General features: G+C 39.8%; 1 protein-coding gene across 3 annotated transcripts in view; it reads right to left on the bottom strand.

The window, feature by feature from the left end:
- Positions 1-586: 586 nt before the first annotated feature.
- The window catches only part of Trip11 (thyroid hormone receptor interactor 11), a 73,183-nt gene continuing 53,870 nt past the window's right edge, over positions 587-19,899 (bottom strand). For all 3 annotated transcript variants that reach the window (XM_075948728.1, XM_075948729.1, XM_075948730.1), the window contains 5 exons: positions 11,151-11,232; positions 9,618-9,732; positions 8,937-9,053; positions 8,665-8,803; positions 587-4,184 (listed from right to left, as the gene is read on the bottom strand). In XM_075948728.1, coding sequence (XP_075804843.1) covers positions 3,964-4,184; positions 8,665-8,803; positions 8,937-9,053; positions 9,618-9,732; positions 11,151-11,232 — 674 coding nt within the window. In that variant the 3' untranslated portion in view covers positions 587-3,963. The remainder of the gene's footprint in view (positions 4,185-8,664; positions 8,804-8,936; positions 9,054-9,617; positions 9,733-11,150; positions 11,233-19,899) is intronic.

Here is a 19,899-nt window from a genome sequence, read left to right as displayed (position 1 = left end):
CTGTTAATGGTCACACAAGATGGGTGAAAGTCACAACTCCAATTTGGCTGTCAAAAAAAAAAATCTCCAATAATGCTATCACACGAAGAATTAAAACCAGGTTCTATCGGGGCTGGAGAGATGGCTCAGCAGTTAATAGCACTGGCTGATCTTCCAGAGGACCCAGGTTCAGTTAATCTCCAGCACCCACATGGCAGCTCACAACTGTCTAACTTCCAGTTCCAGAGGATCTGACAACTTCACACCAAAGCACATAAAGTAAATTTAAATAATTTAAAAATACGTTCTATGTCTAAGAGAAAATGAGATGCATTAACTACCTTGGAGAAAGACTAAGCAACCAGTGATCCACGCTCTTTCCTCTGAAGGGAAGTGAGGAAAAGTCCAGCTACACACTCAGACCCCTCCATTCACACACAATCCTGAAGAGTCTAAAGTAGTCTGTACTTAACATCTCCAGGGCTCAACCTGAATCCCAGCAGCAGACATCCCCAGTCAGCAGTCAGCAGAGGCGATATATGGAAGTCATTTCTCCTCCTAGAGACGCCAGCAGCTGTTTCCCAAGTGTTTTTATTGTGGATGAAGATACAGCCAACTTAAGTCATTTTTATTTGAAGAATTTTTTTTTGCCTTGCAATGCTCCTGAGAAATTCAAGAGTGCATTGGCTTTAACTCTATATAAAACACAACCGAATCTCATGATACAGTTGGAAATTGCTCACATTTGCTATTTTCCTATAAAGACAATGCATCAACTTTAAGTGATTAAATCATAATAAGTTAAGATGTAAAGATTGGCAAATCATCACAAATGTCAACATTACAATGATCATTATTTTTACATAGGAATATATAAAATAAATATTACCTAACTTAACTGATATTTACAGAAGATAAATTTTTGTTGCTAGATGATGCTTTAAATGCTTCAATATATGAAAATTTCTTTCATTTAAAAAAACCCAGTCCAAATGCAGCACTTTCTATGGTTTTCATCTCTTTGCCTGGGCCTGGGCCTGCCCCTCCTCCCCATAGCTGACTGAGTAAGCACTTGAAGGCTCCTGAGTCCTTGGAAGGTTAAAAGAACTGGAGGCTTTTCTTGGGTGATACTTGATGTTTAACTGGATAGCTGCGTGCCATCTCTTTTTGCTTATGTGCTTTGGTTTCCCCCTTTTAAAAAACAAACGAGAATGCCAGGAAGGAAAACTCACAGACATACATGATTACATTCAATCAGCTCCAATGGCAGGGTGAACGCTTGACTGTGTATTTCATTGTACTTGAAAACCATTAGGAATGTTGTGAAAAAATGTGGCTTCCAATGCAAAACTTAACCATAAAACACTGCTAGGTACACAGAGATATCAACAGTGAACTTACTGCAGTTCCAACAGTGCAGTAAACCTGTGGCAGCTGCAGATTCTACCGAGTGCTGGAAGCTGTCAAGAGCAGACTTACTGCAGTTACCGGTTACGGCTAGTGGTGTCCTGTGGGTAACACAAAGTGCATGCTTCTCGCTCTCTGCTAAGAAGTTTCCCTGAGCAGATGGTTCATCTCTGACACAACTTAGTTCAGAAAAGCTGATGAGTCATGTCTGGTTTAGATCAATGAACACTTAGCATGCACACAACACAGACATTAGGTACTGCAGCTTTCAGACAAAGTCATATATTTCAATAGCAGCCATGTAATACCATGTTCTTTGATGCCTGGGTGTGGAGCCCACCATGACAGCTTCCAAACTGAGGCCAAGTGAATGGGTGGGGAGGGCAGGTTGTTTCAGTCAAGGAATTTCAATGTCATAAAATGTACTTTAAATATAAAACACATTGTTTACATAAGAAAACATTTTACATCTTCCTTTTCTTAATATAAAAACTAGCTTTTCGGCTGCTTCATGTGGAACTTAATTTTCTCGTCACACAATAAATGACCCAACTAGTGAGCAAGAGTAAAGGAACATACAAATACCTGTATCAGTAGATCCTCAACTTACCATTGAGGCTTAACTGTTTCAATTTTGGGGTGTGCTGAAATGATACACATTAAGCAGAAATCATGCTTCAGATTTAGAATTTCTCTTTTCTCAATGCTGGCAGCATTAGAAGCTGTGGCTCCCAGTCAGCCCCGTGGTCCTGAGAGGAAGCAGCCTTGCTAAGTCAGGTTGGCTGACAGCTTAATTCAAGATGTTTTAATTACAATGGGTTTACTGGGCTGTGAGAGGCATCTGTTAACGTTGGTGAAACTGGTGGGAGCAGCTTAACATTTCTCTGATGGCAATTTCTTCTAACATAGCAGAGAAGGGGACTAGAAATAAGTTAGTTAAGGCCACAGGCGACACAAGGAAGCAGCGTTATCTCAGTTACTTAATTTTTCAGAAAAAAAGGTATTTTAAACATCAACACACCATTAAAACTGAAACCTCCAGTCTTTGAAACACACAGCTTATCACAGGGAAATTCACAAACAAGCCAGCTGAGCTCTGACGGGTGCCAGGGCTGTGGACATTTCTGAATTAGTCTGCTTCCCACCCTTCCTTGCTATACAGGCTCTTCTGTTTTAAAGGCTTATCTGGATTTACAAAATATGTAAGAAATGGCTTTTCAATGCACAACGTCAACAACTAATACAAATATGAACATCCTGGTACGAGAGCTGTGAGTCAGGACTCTTTCTTTCATAATGGCTTTGTGAAAAAGGACAGGAGCACTGCTTTCAGTTCAAACACCTGGTGCTGGAGTACGGCAGGGAGTGCCGCATCCCAGACAGCCGCAGCTCAGAACGGGGGCAGGAGGTGATGGGTCTCCAGGTATTGCTGGTGTAATACTATGGTGTAAGGGTTATGTGGATGCAGCCATACAGTGTAACACTTACAAAGAGTTACATGATTTTGTGCAGTTTGCAAGGAAACCTTTAGGTTTCATTTGTTTTTTGGCGTGTGTCCGTGTTTTGAGGCAGGGTCTCACTATGTTTGTTGCTCTGGCTAGCCTGAAACTCATTGTGTAGAACAGACTGGCCTCAAACTCCTAAGAATCTGCACGCTTCTGCCTCCCAAGTGTTGAGGCTAACCCACACACCCTAGGAACTGCTAGAAACCTGTAGATTTAGGTGGTACTTACAAAAGGACAGTTCAGTTTTCAAAACTAAATGATACCATGAGTTACTCATAGCATGTACTCCACAATAAAAGGAAGCAAACTACCGGTCCATAAAACAACATGGGGGATCTCAGAGATTATGCTATGTGGAAACACCCAACTCAAGAGGGTGCACTAACATGTGATTTCACTTCAACAGCCCTCAGGAATAACAAAACTACAGAAGGTTAAGTGGGGCAGCAAGAACTAGAAGAAGGCAGCTCAGGGCACCCTTTGGACGAAGAGTTGAGTATTAACTGTGGTGGCCAGATGAATCTACACACATGCTAGAATTGCATAGAACTACGCACCCACTTTGCCTCAGGACAGCCACAGCCTCCCAGAAACGGCTCTGTTCTCTCCCTACACAAGGTCTCTACAGGTGGCTGATGCACACCGCAGAGCATCTTCTGCTCTGTGCTGAGAAGCCTTTATTAGGCACCTTTGGGGGTGGTGGTGGAATAAACTCCTTATTTGAGAAGATGAACAGCATGCCCCTATATGAAATGGGCTTGAAAGTCCGAGGAGATAGCAGACAGTTACTCTTGCCTCTCATTTTTAGAGTTTTGTAAATTAAAAAAAAGTAAAACAAATGTTTCTAGTTTTAAATTAGGTAAAATGAAAAAATGAATAAAAAAGCAAATTACATAGCAGTTCTTCCTCTTCTGATACCTGCAATTTCTAAAAGCATTATGAATAATTTTATTAACAGACAAATTACAAATTACAACTACAACTCTTTCCAGAAGGCCACTTTGTGATAAAGTTCATACATACAGTGTTCATGGTTTCCTTAAAGTGCTGTACAGTCTGGCGTGGAAGCGCCCTACTGCTTTAGAAGGTCTTTGAGTACAACGCCAGCGCTGTTGTCAGGTGACACTGGCAAAGGTGTAAACGTAGGGAGAACATCCGACATAGGTTTCAAAAGAAGATGCCCAGGCCCACCAGGTCCATGTCCAGCTGGGTTAATAAGGGGCACAGCTGCTGAGCGGGGAGCCAAGAATGGACTCAGATCTGTTCTTCTTCCTGTCCTGGGTTCTGTTATATCTAAAAGATAAGAAAAGATGATTTGACTTCTACCCTTCACAAAGAGGTTAAATGAAATAACCCTGAACACATTAATATTAAGAAATGTGTTCCAATAATTTTATAAAACTCACCAACATGGTTGTTGCTGTCTGTTGCTGGGACAGGGGTCTACTCAGGCTGGCCATGAACCTAACAGCGGAGGATGCTCCTCCTGTCTCTCCTTTGAGAGCTGGAGCTGTGCTACCATGCTCAGTTTTAGCACATGAGTAAGCAATTTAGCACTACTATCAATTTTTAATTCACCCTGCTGATCAAAACACTACTTTTTAGCACAGGTTTTGGGCCATTCTTTATTCAAGAACACCAACAGATCCTCAAATCCTAAGCAGAAAATACTAACTACGGGCCAGCAAGATAGCTCGGCAGGTAAAGCATTTGCTGTGAAACCTCTAGCCCTGATAACTTGAGTTCAACCCCAGAATCCACATGGTAGGAGAGAATCCAACCCCCAAAAGTTGCTCTGACTTCCAAGGGTATACAGGAGTACACATATTTAGACACATATAGACACATGCACATACAATAAACAAATAACATTTTAAGAATACCAATGTGTATTATAAAAACCTCATCAAAGTTCATTTCTAGTCATTCCAAGCATTTTCTGATATTTAAAAAAACAATGCCACATGTACTTTAGGCTTCCATATTTGGCTACCTATTAATTAAATTAATATGGCACTGAGTTCTGGATCCTACAGCAGACTCTATCTATGAAAAGGAGATGGGCAAACGTGTGGGAAGACAGAGATCCTTGTGCTCACAGATAAGCAGGGGTAACCAGAAATGCTAAACACATGTGGTCCTTCCTTCAAACGGGAGTGGGGGCGTTTAACCTGTTTCAGCCCAAAGGCTGGGGATTGGTGTAGTTAATATCTTGGTAACCTTTGTAACTTTTGCGTGGCCAAGACCCCACTGGACCCTCCCACAGACCCTTATAGTGTGCTTCTTAATCTACAGATCCTATCTTTATAGGAGGTACAGGATACGGTCAATCTACAGAACCCATCTGTGTGGAAGATGTCATATGGACTTTACAAAGAGCTTTGGCTTTGATGTAGTCATGTCTTAAGCCTTATTGTGCACAGGGACTGAGTCATTTATCGCCAGAAAAAAATGTCACCAAATTGTGCTCTGCTTAAATATACCTAAAAAAACTACTCAGAGTCAGAGAACTAATCTGCCTTCTTGCCTTCTGCTGAGGCACTGCAGATCATGGTGGTCCCAGAGATCCCAGCATAAAGGAGAAGAAATGAAGAAAAAGGAATGAGAAAAGAGGACAGAGGGCATTTGTATGTGCAACAATACTGATAAAAGAATTTGATCCTCAAATTCTAGCTGTATAACGGAAAGCTTGACTGGCTGTAATAGTTTTGAAATAATGGTGTCTTGCTGCAAGGCTACTTTCCATACCTACCTGAAAGACAAAGGACTTGTGAAGTTGAGTTCCTAGGGATTATGATAGCTATGGAAATGCTAACATACCAAACTCTAGTGATATAGAAGTAATTAGATTAATTTGCCAGTAAAACAAACAATATATGCACACATGACTCATCTTTGTAGACATGCAAAGGCTGGAGACCATTCTCAGTGGCAGGATTTCCCTATTGGCTTGGAAAGCTATAATTCATTTGCATTGGAATAGGTTTAGGACTGGTTTTAGTGGCTAGAATTCTGGTTTATGACCTAAGAACGCTAACAAATCCATTGGTGAGAACTAAGAAAACCCTGCGAGGTTCCTTCTTATGCAATGGGAAACTAAACAAGTGGGCACCAAAGACAAAGACAAGACAGAGACAGAGACAAACTCGTGATGTGCGGCAGTAGCAGAGCCCGTCTGGACTCCCTGCTGGATTCATGTGACCACAGCTCTCCACACTGCAAGAGCTCCTGACACAGTGTAAACACAGCTGGACTCTACTCTCTACACCGTGAACACAGCTGGACACGAATCTCTACACTGTGAACACAGCTGGACACCAATCTCTACACTGTGAACACAGCTGGACACTAATCTCTACACTGTGAACACAGCTGGACACTAATGTCTACACTGTGAACACAGCTGGACACTAATGTCTACACTGTGAACACAGCTGGACACGAATCTCTACACTGTGAACACAGCTGGACACTAATCTCTACACTGTGAACACAGCTGGACACTAATCTCTACACTGTGAACACAGCTGGACACTAATGTCTACACTGTGAACACAGCTGGACACTAATCTCTACACTGTGAACACAGCTGGACACTAATCTCTACACTGTGAACACAGCTGGACACTAATGTCTACACTGTGAACACAGCTGGACACTAATGTCTACACTGTGAACACAGCTGGACACTAATCTCTACACTGTGAACACAGCTGGACACTAATCTCTATACTGTGAACACAGCTGGACACTAATCTCTACACTGTGAACACAGCTGGACACTAATGTCTACACTGTGAACACAGCTGGACACTAATCTCTACACTGTGAACACAGCTGGACACTAATCTCTACACTGTGAACACAGCTGGACACTAATGTCTACACTGTGAACACAGCTGGACACTAATCTCTACACTGTGAACACAGCTGGACACTAATGTCTACACTGTGAATACAGCTGGACACTAATCTCTACACTGTGAACACAGCTGGACACCAATCTCTACACTGTGAACACAGCTGGACACTAATCTCTACACTGTGAACACAGCTGGACACTAATGTCTACACTGTGAACACAGCTGGACACTAATGTCTACACTGTGAACACAGCTGGACACTAATCTCTATACTGTGAACACAGCTGGACACTAATCTCTACACTGTGAACACAGCTGGACACTAATGTCTACAGTAGTGAACAGTGTAGAAACAGTTTTTCACAATGATGAACGCAGCGTGGGGACTAAGCTCCGCACACTGGTGAATACAGTAGGAACACCTGCTTGTATTCTCCATGCAAACTCTGCCACAACACAGTTCACCTCTGACTGATACATACACTCAAGCTGAGTTCAGCTGAGGAAGGTAAGGGAGATGGTGAGAAAGAAAGCAAGAGAAAGAGAGGGTGGGAGAGAAGAAGGGAGGTCGGGAGGGAGGGAAGGAAAGGAAAGGGAGAGCGAATGATAGGAAATGCAGATAAATGAGCAGACTTTTCGCTGAAGAACATAAGAATCTCTCTTAAGAAACTAGGACCTAGTACAACATGAAAAGAAAAATGTCCTCAGCAGTCTGTACCTCCTAAGTGACTTTTTACTGAATTCAGCAGCCAAACCTTGTATCTTAGTGAGAGATAAACTTTATTACCTCACCTTCATATAAAAGTTCAAAAAACCAGAAACATCTGTCTTAACTAAAGAAGTTTTAAAAATTATAAAACAGAATTTATTTAATATTTTATTCAAATTTAACTATGGTATGTGATATGAACTATAAAGCATATGATATATACCTTAACTCTATACTAAAATATATGAGTCCAAATTAAAATATGTAAATTTAAATTATATGAAAAAAAAGAGAATTGGTTCACAGTCTCGTGGATAATTCAATTTCAACTCCAGAAATTTTACTATATGCCAATATCATCAGTATGAAATAAGGACTTTACAACTCAGCGGGACCAAAACTGTATACACATGCAGCCACCAACCACTTCCTTCCAGACAGATCTTTGCCACTAAGGGTGCTTGTCCACATTCTTTGGATTAGGTCAGTTAACTGAACCAACCTTACATTTATTATTTATGTGACAAAGTTTGGTTATTGAATACAAGAAGTCCAAAGCTGAAAATGATTTTCAAACTATGTGCATCTAACTTTGATTAGTAATGACTGCCATCAGAGAGAAATGAAAACCGGCAACAAAACAAAGATGTAACCAGTTCACCACCATTTCCAGGAGAGTAATTAAAACCGGCTTACACTGATAAAGGGAATAAAATCAAATGACTATAAATATACTACAATATATATGATCTGGAGCTGTGTGGAAGTGACCAATGAAATGTTTCTCATGTAGACAAAATGATTCTCAAAAAAAATTATTTTGACATATAAGTGAAAACATTTTATACTATTGACATTAATTAAAGCAAATAAATAACAAGATACAACACATAAAACCCAAATTTGGTGACATTAGAATTTTGAAAGCAGTATTACATATTTAAAAAACACTGAAAACGAGCCAGGCGTTGGTGGCGCACGTCTTTAATCCCAGCACCCGGGTGGCAGAGGCAGGCGGATCTCTGTGAGTTCGAGGCCAGCCTGGTCTACAAGAGCTAGTTCCAGGACAGGCACCAAAGCTACGGAGAAACCCTGTCTTGAAAAATCAAAACAAACAAACAAAAAAAAAACACTGAAAACTTAGTGTCACCATAAATCTAAGTCATAAGTTAAACGTCTGACTTTCAGCACTGAGGTTTACCTTTGGCACTTCCGGGTGTGCTAGTGTTCCTTCTCCCTGGAGAATCCAGTGGTCTCAAGTCATGAACAGACAGCTTTGGAGGTGGGACAGATGGATGAGATTCTGTTTCCAGAAATTTAACAAAAAGTTCTGAAAAGGACTGAAAGAAAATATTTGGTTATATCACTATGATTGTATGAGATGATGTAAAAAGAAATCTGTCACTATGCAAATGAATGTGATATTTAATCATTTCATTATTCATGTTCAGCAAGAGTAAAACTGGGTCTTACACTATTAAACACAGATTGCTGATTTGGTCTCAAAGGTGTACTGGGCACACTTTTCGATCCTCCTCCAAGCCATCCTGTCATCCACCGAGTAACACCTCCTTGATCTTCAGCAAACAACTGCACGAACATTTTCAAACAGAAAAATATTACCACATAAGACAAGAAAAATAAGAACCTCTCTTATGTGATTTCAGGGAACAGTAAATCATGCTTTATAATTCAAATTCCATTAAATGTTTCCTACTACTGACCGAAGATATAGAGAAAATATAATGCCCCTAGGCACAATCTGAAATAAATGTTCTGGGCACGGTTACATCTCAAAAATGTCAACAATCTGATGTGAGAATTAGTTTGTAAGTTGTAAACTAAACTAACATCAGTACAAACTGAACAAATCTATCTCTTTGATTAAGAAAATTGTATTAAACCTGTTATATATACATTAAAAAGAGACATTTTCTACTATGCCCCTATTAAAAGTAATTAGTTATAAACATATTTAGCATAAGAACCAGGATGTAGCTCAGTGGTGGAATGCTTACTCAACATGTGAAACACATGCTAGGTTCCATGCCCAGTGAAAGAGAGAAAAAGAGAAGAAAGGTGGGGTGGGGGAGACCAGAGAATGAGAGAACTAAAGAGAAAGGGGGAGTTAGAGTGGTTTTGCTGTCTAGTTACCTGCTCCATTTCCTCCCTTTTAACACCCAGGATGCTGCCCATCAGTTGTAGCACTTCATGACGCTGATTTTTAGGTGCATGGAAATGACCAACGAAGAGGTTTCTCATAAGGACTCTAGGAAAATCAAGGCAGAAACAGCTTAGGCCTACCTAACATGGCCTACCTTACTAACACAAGTATACCCAAACTTAAACAATGAGTGGCTTAATTATAAAAATTGAATAATAAGGTATTCTAAAGCAGCTTATTAGAGAAGTCTAACTAGGAATATTTCAGACAATCCAAAATGTATACTTTTTTAAAAAATCACTTATTAGCCCACCAAGTCTTCAGACTCATAATCAACTGAGGAGGTATCTTATAAGCAATTTTCAACACCTGACTAGGTGATTCTCACATGCAAGAGAAATGATGTTATATGTCCCCAACCACATTTACTGAAAGTTTAAAATAAAACCTTAAATTTTAAACTATTAAGTGAGATATTATTGCATGGATAACTAGATTTTAGACCTAATCTGATGCGGGGGTCCCCTCTGTGTGCTGTGATTACCATTAATGAACAAAGAAACTGCTTTGGAACTATAGCAAGGCAGAGCTTAGGTAGGGAGGGAAAGCTAGGCTGAATGCTGGGAACACAGAAGGGCAGAGTCAGAGGAGAAGCAATGGAGCCGCCACCAGAGTCAGACATGCCAAAACTTTGCCGGTAAGCCACTGCCACATGGCTCTACACAGATTCATAGAAATGGGTTAAATTAAGATATAGGAGTTAACCAATAAGAAGTTATAGCTAAGGGGCCAAGCAATGATTTAATTAATACAGTTTCTGTGTGATTATTCTGGGTCTAAGCTGGCTAGGCGGCCAGGAACCAACAAGCGGCCTCTTCCAACCTTTAAACATTTAAACATGCTAGATATGTTTACTTAAGGGTAGTAAAAAGGGAAAAATATGCCAGGTGGAGGTGGCGCACGCTCTTAATCCCAGCACTTGGGAGGCAGAAGCAGGCAGATCTCTGAATTTGAGGCCAGCCTGATCTACAAAGTGAGTTCCAAGACAGCCAGCCAGAGCTATGCAGAGAAGTCATGTCTCAAAAAAAAAAAAGAGGGGAAAATATTAAAATAAACCTTTTACTTTCTAAGTATTTCATGTATAAGCAATAATTTTTTTCTAGACAAGGTTTCTCTGTGTAGCCTTGGCTATCCTGGAACTTGATCTATAGACCAGGCTAGTCTTGATCATACCTGCCTCTAGTGCTGGGATTAAAGGCATGTGACACCACTCTGCAGGAGTGATTTTTCTTCTAACTCTTGAATATGGTTTTGAGAAAAGAAATGAATTGGGAGAAACAGACTTTAAAAATCAAAGAAGGTAAGTTACTCTACTGGCTGTCGTGACAACTATCTACACCTCACTCTGTAAGAAAAGCAAACTGCTTCTTGAAAACGTGGTCAGGTGTACACCTCTGTTGTAGCTCCACTGTTCCCTAACAGCAATTCCTGTAACCCAGGAGGAGTCAAAAGACAAAGCTCACTTGTCTACTTTTCCTTCTGTGCTGCTCACTAAGTTCATCAGTTTCTTCTGTGCATCGTCCAGCATCTCTTGGTGGAGCGCAACTGTTTACAAGGAAGTGGATAAAGACAGTATTAGCCAACCAGCCTGGACAAACACACAGCAAGACCTATTTAGAAATGTATGTGCCCTATTCTACTAGGAAATGGCCAATTGCAGTCATCTTTTCTTTGGTTCAGGAAACCTGGGCAGAAATTACCTAGAAGGCAAGGGATGCAGTACCCCACGTGTCTTGTCTCCAGTAAAACAGAAGTATAAAACTCACAACAGGTTTCCACCTGCTCAGAAATGCACAAGCCACCACCACCTGCTCACACAATGTATTTCCAGAACAACTCTCACTTAATGGGAGACAATGGGAAGGAGAACTTTAGGTTTTCCATGCTCTGTCTTCCTGCCTGGGCTCTGTTGTTGGTGAGCCAAACGAGTCTCTAACCAGCTAACACCATGGCTTAGGACAGCTGACAGAGCAGAGCACTCTGGGGGAAAAAAAACAGCAATGGAAATTAAAAGCATGAGCGCTAACATGTGAATCATGTTACAATGCTGTTGGCCGACTTAAATATGTTTAGGTGATTTCTAAATTTGTACTTTAAAATAAGCAAAACCTGTAAAATGGTTGGAATTTTTAAAATCAAAGTTTAAAATGAAATCAGGAGATGTCCTATGCACAAGCTAATCATGAAAGGATCAAGAGCTCTTGGCTGAAGAGCCTCTCCATCCAACAGTCTACACCTTCCACTTTGAAGCGGGCAGCAGAGCTGAAAGAGGTGCTCAATGGTTTTAAGGGGAAGCACAAGACATCATCCTAGAAGAAAGCAGAGGAGACTGCATGTAAGGTCCAATAATGGAGCACATGCCTACTCCTTCCCTGACAGGAGCCGGTTAGCTGAGTCCCTGGCCAGGCACTAGGCCTGGCAGTTACTTTTCCCATTCTGTGTGCCATTTCTCTTTCCCATTGCCTTTTGAAACATTAGAGTCTTAAATCTTTATGAAACCTATCTAATTTATCTTCTTTTTGGTTTTTTCACACAGTACCATGAAGATTTACTCCTACCTCTTCTAAGAGCTTTTATGGTTTTGAATACAAAATTTAGGGCCATGATCCTTACCAAGTTCATTTTTGTGTGTGGTATGAGACAGGTGTTCAATATGGCAGGCACCCGATTCTCTTCATGGGAAAGCAGTTGCTCCAGTTACATGGTGAAGTCCCATGCTTTTGGCACCATTTTGAAAAGTCAACTGACCATCAACGTCTGGTGTATTTCCTGCTCTTGCTTCCCACAGAATCCTGCTTGTTTTTCTCCCTCTGATGAAGAGTTCTCACTGACAGCTCTACTGACTCATAACCACTCCTCATTCTGAAGTTCCTAACTTCCTTCCTCTCGTGACTTTCCTCCAATACACATTAGGTCTCTCTGTTGTCTCCATTCTGTCCTATATAATGACTAGCATGCTGACTTACAGTACTAAATGAAAATATAAAGCACTCACGTTAAAGGTTTGAAATGGCTTGTGGTTCTCTAAATTGCAAAATTCTGAAATACAAAATGCCATTCATATAATAGGCTAACTTTACCAAAATAGAGATGCTTGCCATATTATAAAAACAAAGGTTTATTTTTGGATTTTTATATAAAAGTTTTATATTTATTTAAAACTTTCCTATCTTTCCAACAAGGAATTTAAATTGGATATAAAAGGTGGAGGAGGGACCTATTACTGAAGTCTGACTCAGTAAATAACATTGCTCTAGATTCTTCAAGTACTTTACACTATGGGCATGTGTCGCTTACCTAGCAAAATTCTAGATGTGACAGAACTCTTGGCCACAGGAAAAACACCAGATCAGCAAGCTGGAGCAGGAATCAGTGTAAATCACCTCCTCCAGGACTGCAGATGGCAGCCAAGAAACAGCCCAGCCTTCCCCACTGGATGCACTTGTGCCTGTACACTCATGTGGAGGCTGACAGGGACATCAGGTTATCACTTTATCACTCTCGCCTTAGTCCCTGGAGACAGGGTCTCTCACTGAAGCGAGAAGGCCTTGTGCTCTCCAGCCCCACAGTGCTGGGGTTATGGGAACAAGTGTAACCATAAGGCCTGGTTACATGGGTTCTGGGATCTAAACACAGGTCTTTAAGCTTGCATAGCAAACCCTTTTACCCATGAGCCACCTCTCTAGCCCTGCAACCTTCTCTTTCTCAGTGTGTCTATTACTATTAATTTTATACTGATTACACTTCAAAGTGATAATAATTTGAGGTCCTATTATTAAAAATATATTATAAAAATTAATTTCATGGGGTTCAGTGGTTAAGAGCACTTGCTGCTCTTGCAGAGGAGTTGAGTTTAATTCATGGAGCCTACATGATGTCTTACAACCATATGGAATTCTAGTCTAGGGGATCTGATGCCCTAACGGATATGTACTCACATGGTGCATATAAACCCATGGAGACACACACATATAAAAATAATAATCTTATTAAGATTTTGCCTTTAAGTGGATAAGTATTTTATCTGCATGCATGTCTGTGTACCACATGCATGTAGTGCATATGGAGGCCAGAAGAAGGCAACAGATCCCCTGGGACTGGAGTTAAGAGATGGTTGTGAGCTTCCATATGGGTGCTGGGAATCAAACCCAGGTCCTTTGGAAGAGCAAATGCTGAGCCATCTCTGCAGCTCCAATAAGTAATCTTAACAGAAAATGATTTTTATTCTTTTTTTGCTATTTCAAGGTAGTCATTAAAAACAAAAAATTATATTAGGCACAGAAGTACATGTTTGTAACCCCAAGTACTTAAGAACCTAGGGCAGAAAGACCCTCAGCTACACACAGTGAAGCTTGTCTATGCTTTCTCAAGAAAGATGAAAAGAGGGAAGAAGGAGAGAATTACATGGGACTCACAGTTTATATGTTTTACCACAGAAACCACATATAAAGCTACATTACACTGTCTCCAGTTGAAACAAACAGGAAAAACAGAAAGTGAGCCACTAAGCCAGATGGTCCAGCAGGTGAAAGTGCTGCTCTGTAAGCCAACGACCTGAGTTTTCTCTGGAATCCACACAAAGGTGGAGAGAGAACTGAGTCCACAAAGCTGACTTCAGGCCCCTATATTCACCATGGCAGGCCTGTGTACACACCCAGTGTTTATCATATGTACACAGAATAACAACAAATTAAAGTGCTTTTTTCTAATAAGTTGGGCACTATAGTTTGCACCTGTGGTTCCTGATGCTAAGGAGGCCAAGGCAGGAGGATCAGTTGAGCCTGGGAATTTGAAGCCGACATGAGCAGCATAGTGAGATCTCATCTCAAAGAATCCAACCAAACAAAAGGCTTGCACGATGAATAAACAGTTTCAGAGTAAAACTCATAAAGCAAAGATTCTAATAAAAGTTATTTTTATATAGTAAGTCAAAAAGCCAAGGCATTGTTTAGGTCAAATTGACAAGATAAAATTGTCTTGAACTCACTATTAGTCCCTGACCTAATACAATAGGGGATGAACATGGCTTTTTCAAACTCACGGGCTTAAATGTACTGTGACATTTGAGTAGAGAAAGGAAAAGAAAGGGACCTTAGAACTTAGCAGACAACATGGGAAGAAATGTATTAACTTTGAGAAGTTAGAAGAAAAGGAAGTTACACACCCATTCCAAGTCCCCAAAGACTCATCTTTTTCTCCAGCAATACTTGTTCTCCTTTCCTCAGAAATTCTGAATATTTCTCTACAAAAACTGGGCTCAAACCACAATTTGAAATCAGAACTTTCTTTATATGGTCAGGCAAAATATTATTATTCAGAAATGGGTTCTAGTCCAAATACAATAGTCCTGTGAATATCACACACACCCAAATAATTCTTTAGAAATGCAAGCTGGGCTGGGAAGCATTTTCAAGCTAAGCAATGAATCAGCTGAGATGGAGCCTGGTCTGCAGAAAGCATGACACGGAGTGTGTGACACAGTAAATGTCTCACAGAATTTCTTAGAATCAAAATCGAATGTGCAAGAGTGAGTGCATCGTAACTTTACCTCTCACTTGTGACTAATGACAGTGCGTGTGACACCATCTTCAGAGAACATCTTAAAGCATATCATACTCTCACGTTCCTCTGCTTATCTCATGACTGAGTACCTATGAGCAGGTTTACTCAACAGTCAGCTGAATGAGATAACTGGGAAGACCACAACGAGAACCCAGAAACCCAGAGATGAACCAGGCATGGTTTGCCTCTTTTAAAATGTGCTTCTTGCAAAGGATTCTGAGAGAATGAAATAAATGAGCAAATGTTAGTTTTCTAAATAGTAAAGTGCTACATACAATGGAAGTGTTCTTTTCTTCCTTCCTTCCTTTCTTCAGACAGGACATTACTACAGAGCCCCAGCTGACCTGGAACTGCTCTGTAAACCCAGGTTCACCTCAAACAAAGAGATCTACCAACCTCTGTTTTGGCTGCTAGTATTAAAAGCATGCATCACCATGTCCAGCGTTCATCTGGTTTCTTAAAATAACAAAATCATTGTTAAATTTTGCTTAATCAACAACAACACATCTCACATTGGTTGATACTGATATTCTGTGACTTTTTTTCCTTATTTTGCATTTTTCTCATTTTTACGAGCCAAGGCAAAGGAGAGAACAGGAGAAAGGAAAAAAATGTTTGTAAGATGATTTTATTTCTTTGTGTAATTATCAGTAAGTAAATTAGGTATTGCTGTGGAATAATCTTTCTGTATACTGCAAAAACATATCATTCTGATTGGTTTAATAAAAAACGGAATGGCCAATCGCTAGCAGGATTTTCAGAGCAGGAAAAACACTGGAAAGAAGGCAGAGTCACCAATGGATACAGACCTGCAGTAAAAAAGGTTAAAGCCACGAGTCATGTGGCACCAGGTAGATGACAGAAATGGGTTAATTTAAGTTATGAGGTGTAGTTAGAAGCAAGCCTAAGCTAACAGCTCAGCTTTCACAATTAATAATAAATCTCTGTGTTGTGATTTGAGAGCTGACTAGAGGAACAGAAAATCTGCCTACAAATGGCATCCAATGTCCAGCCACATATATCCACATTAACCCTTGAGGAAGCTTAAAAAGGTTATAAACACACAATAAATGGAGCCAAACACAGCTTCCTAGCTCATGTCTCTCATGCTGGCCACTGTACAGAGACATGTCTCCCAGCAGCTGCCTGTGAGCGTGAGTGGCCAGTGCACCAGGAGGTAATCAGCCTTGGTGGATTTATGATTTTCCTCATGAAGACAGAAAAAGTTAGATACATAATAAAGTAGATTCAGACAGGAAAAAAATAAAAAGCCTCTAAGCAGGCTACAGTGTGTTTAATAATTTGCATAGGCTTAAGGAAAAATTGGTAGAGACAGACATAGAAATAAATAAATAGCTGAAAATAATAAGTTCTTTACAGAATGAGTAAAGTTGTAAGAAAAAAAAGAATAAGCCATGTAGAGATGGGAAATACAAAGGGAGTTTGGGTCCTGTATGTTATTGTGTTGTCTTTGAATTTTTTGATTGCTGATGAACAAACAGCTGCTAAGAGACATTGGATTGTGGAAACTACTAAATTAAACCAACCTAAATATTTTTAAAATATCTTAACTTCAAACTGGAAGTCAAAAAATATGTTGTGTTGGAGAAAAGGTTATGCTTTTATTTTCATAGCAAACAAAAGGCTGTGGATTTGTTCAAGATTAAAAAGGATCAGGTTTGATTTGGGGAAAAACCCCTGAAAATCCTGGCTACAGACATAAAGAAATAAACCTAAAAAAAAAAAAAAAAAAACAGAAGATAGGTGGTGTATATTTTACCTGCTCAAACATAAAAAAAAAGCCATCTTTAACTGACTTGTGCACGTTTCATACTTGTGTTAATGGAGGCATTAACCTTTGAAAGCATGTGTTTTTTCAGAACCAGGGGCCCAAACACCAATGAAAACAGGTGGTCCAGGTGATCCAGCCTCTCAGAATGACTCTGCTGCAGTTTCCTTAAAGTTCTGCACCCAGAACAGTTTCAAGACTGCTGACTGAGATGGTCCAGCCTCATAGACTATTCTAGATAAGACCTGACTATTGCCCTAGTTTTCTCTGGGTCCCCCAAAGATTCCCACATTCCCAGACAACAGGAAGTAGTGTAGAGAAGACAACACCCACCACATTCCCAAGGTGTGAAATGGATGGTTTTTGGTCATTTGGTTGGTTATGGATGATTATCATTGCTTAAGGGGTTGGTTACAAGCTGTTATTGGTAATGGTGGAAAAAAGTTTAACAAAGGAAATTAGATTCAAGGATCTCATTCTGAAAAGAAAAATGGGGAATTTAGAAAAGATAGGATAAAAGGGCAGATTACTGAATCTACTCTTAAACTAAAAAAGCAACTACCGGTCTTAAGTATTTTACATTAGTATGGGTTTTGTATATTGGTACAAATTTAAGGTTATTTTTGTTATACTGCATATTTGTTCTATTCATATTTAAGGTATTGAACGTATGTAGCTTATTTAAAAGGTTATATAAAGTTTTAGTCTTTGAAAGCTATTTAGGACAATAAATACTGGTTAACAGTCATCTATAACTATCAAACTTACAGTCATTTTAGGTATGTTTTCAAGGTCATGCAGAGATACATTTTAGATAGATAGGTAATCTTTAAATATTTCAAAGACCTACAGAATATAGCATTTAAAATTTTGATTTAATATTCTTTCTTTATAATATAAGACTTTTCATGACAGTGAGACATGGCTACTCGTGGCAGCACCAATCTACTTTAAAAAAGAAAGATGGGCATAGAAGACTCTCCATATGAAGTTTGTTTTCTTTATGGCACAGGCTAGCCATTTGGGCAAGGGGCTGCCCTTGCTTTGACTGCTGACAGCATGCTTCCAAATTGGACTAGCAGGACACAAAGAAAAGCAACTATCAACCTTTGCCAAAACAAGGTAAGACAGTGCTTCAAAAATTCCTGCTTCACAAAGAAGCCTGACAGATATTCTAGACCTGTGAATCGAAAGATGGTTGCCCCAAAGCTGCAGAGGAAAACTGGGTGACTGTACAGGCAACCAGTCAGCTGTTTCTGTCATTTCTTTATTTTTGGAAGTTGCTTGCTCTGTACTTCCTGTTTGCTAAAGTAATATATCCTTCTCAGGTCTTTGATAGAGTTGAAGACTAGATAGTAGTAGTTATAGTTTTCCTTAGTTATAATAAAAGATAAATTAGGTACAGAACTTTAAACTCACCAAGGCAAGAAAAATAATAAAGTTATTTCCCCCAAATTGCCAAATACAAATGAACTAAACATTGGAAATTCTTTTTTTTTTTTTTTTTTTTTTGGTTTTTTGAGATAGGTTTCTCTGTGGCTTTGGAGCCTGTCCTGGACTAACTCTTGTAGACCAGTCTGGCCTCGAACTCACAGAGATCCACCTGCCTCTGCTGGCGGAAATGTAATTCTGACCTGAAAATTGTTCTCAATATATATAGCTTTACTGTGTTAGAGTTAAACACTTCCCTTTTTACTTAGACAAAAAGGGGGAAATGTTGTAAAGTTATCTTTTTGTATACTGTGAAAATATGTCATTCTCATTGTTTAATAAAAAGGTGAATGGCCAATAGCTAGGCAGGATTTTCAGGTACACAGGATGCTAGGAAGAAGACAGAGATGCCATAAAATGCAGAGTGAGCATGATCCAGTGTGTAGATGAGGTAAACGAGCCATGGGGCAGCACATAGATTAACAGAAATGGGTTAATTTTAAGTTACAAGAGCTAGCTAAAAATAAGTCTATGCTATCGGGTAAGCTTTTATAATTAATAAGAAGATTCCATGTAGTCTTTTGAGAGCTGGCAGATGAGACAGAAAAGTCAGACTACAAGTATTAGATCCTATTTGCATTGGCAACCTTAACAGTAATTAATTTTATTTGATTTTTAAATACGTGGTTGTGTGGGGGTATTGTATGTCTTAGTTAGGGTTTATGTATTTGTGAGAAAATACCATGAACAAAAACAACTTAGGGAAGGATTTATTATAGCTTGTAGTTTCACAACACAGTCCATCACTGAGGAAAATCAGGGCAGAAACTGAAGGTAGAAACCATGGAAGAATGTTGTTTCCCAGCTTGCTCCTCATGGCTTATTCAGCCTGCTTTCTTATAGCATCCATGACCACAAGCCCTGGGGGGCACCACCCACAGTGAGCTGGGTTCTCCCACATCAAACAAGAAAATGCACTACAGGCTTGCCCACAGTCCGATTGGGTCATGACATTTTTCTCAATTGAGGCTCTCTTTTCCCAAATAACTCTAGCTCATATCAAGTTGACATAAAACTAGCCATCCCAGAGTACATGAGTAGAAGTGCCCAATGGAAGCCAGAAGAGTATGTCTGGTACCCTGAAACTAGAATTAGAGTTAGTTGTATAAGTATGGGTACTGGGAACCAAACTTGGGTCCTTTACAAAAGCAGTACATGCTCTTAACCAGTGAGCCATCTCTCTAGTCCCCAAATTAAACTTAAAGTTGACACAGTATTAAACTTTATTTGGATTCTTCATTTAACTATAACCAAAGCAAAAGTTAGAAACTGGATGATCTTTGTGTGTACATGGGTGTTTGCAGAAGGCCAGAGCTTGACATAGGGTTTCTTCTTTGACTGCTCTCTGTCTTATATTTTGAGTCAGGGTC

This window comes from Microtus pennsylvanicus, chromosome 14, assembly GCF_037038515.1.
Source record: "Microtus pennsylvanicus isolate mMicPen1 chromosome 14, mMicPen1.hap1, whole genome shotgun sequence".
In the NCBI taxonomy this organism is placed as follows: Eukaryota; Metazoa; Chordata; class Mammalia; order Rodentia; family Cricetidae; genus Microtus; species Microtus pennsylvanicus.
Note: the sequence above shows the minus strand (reverse complement) of the source record. Positions and strands in the feature narration are given on the sequence as shown.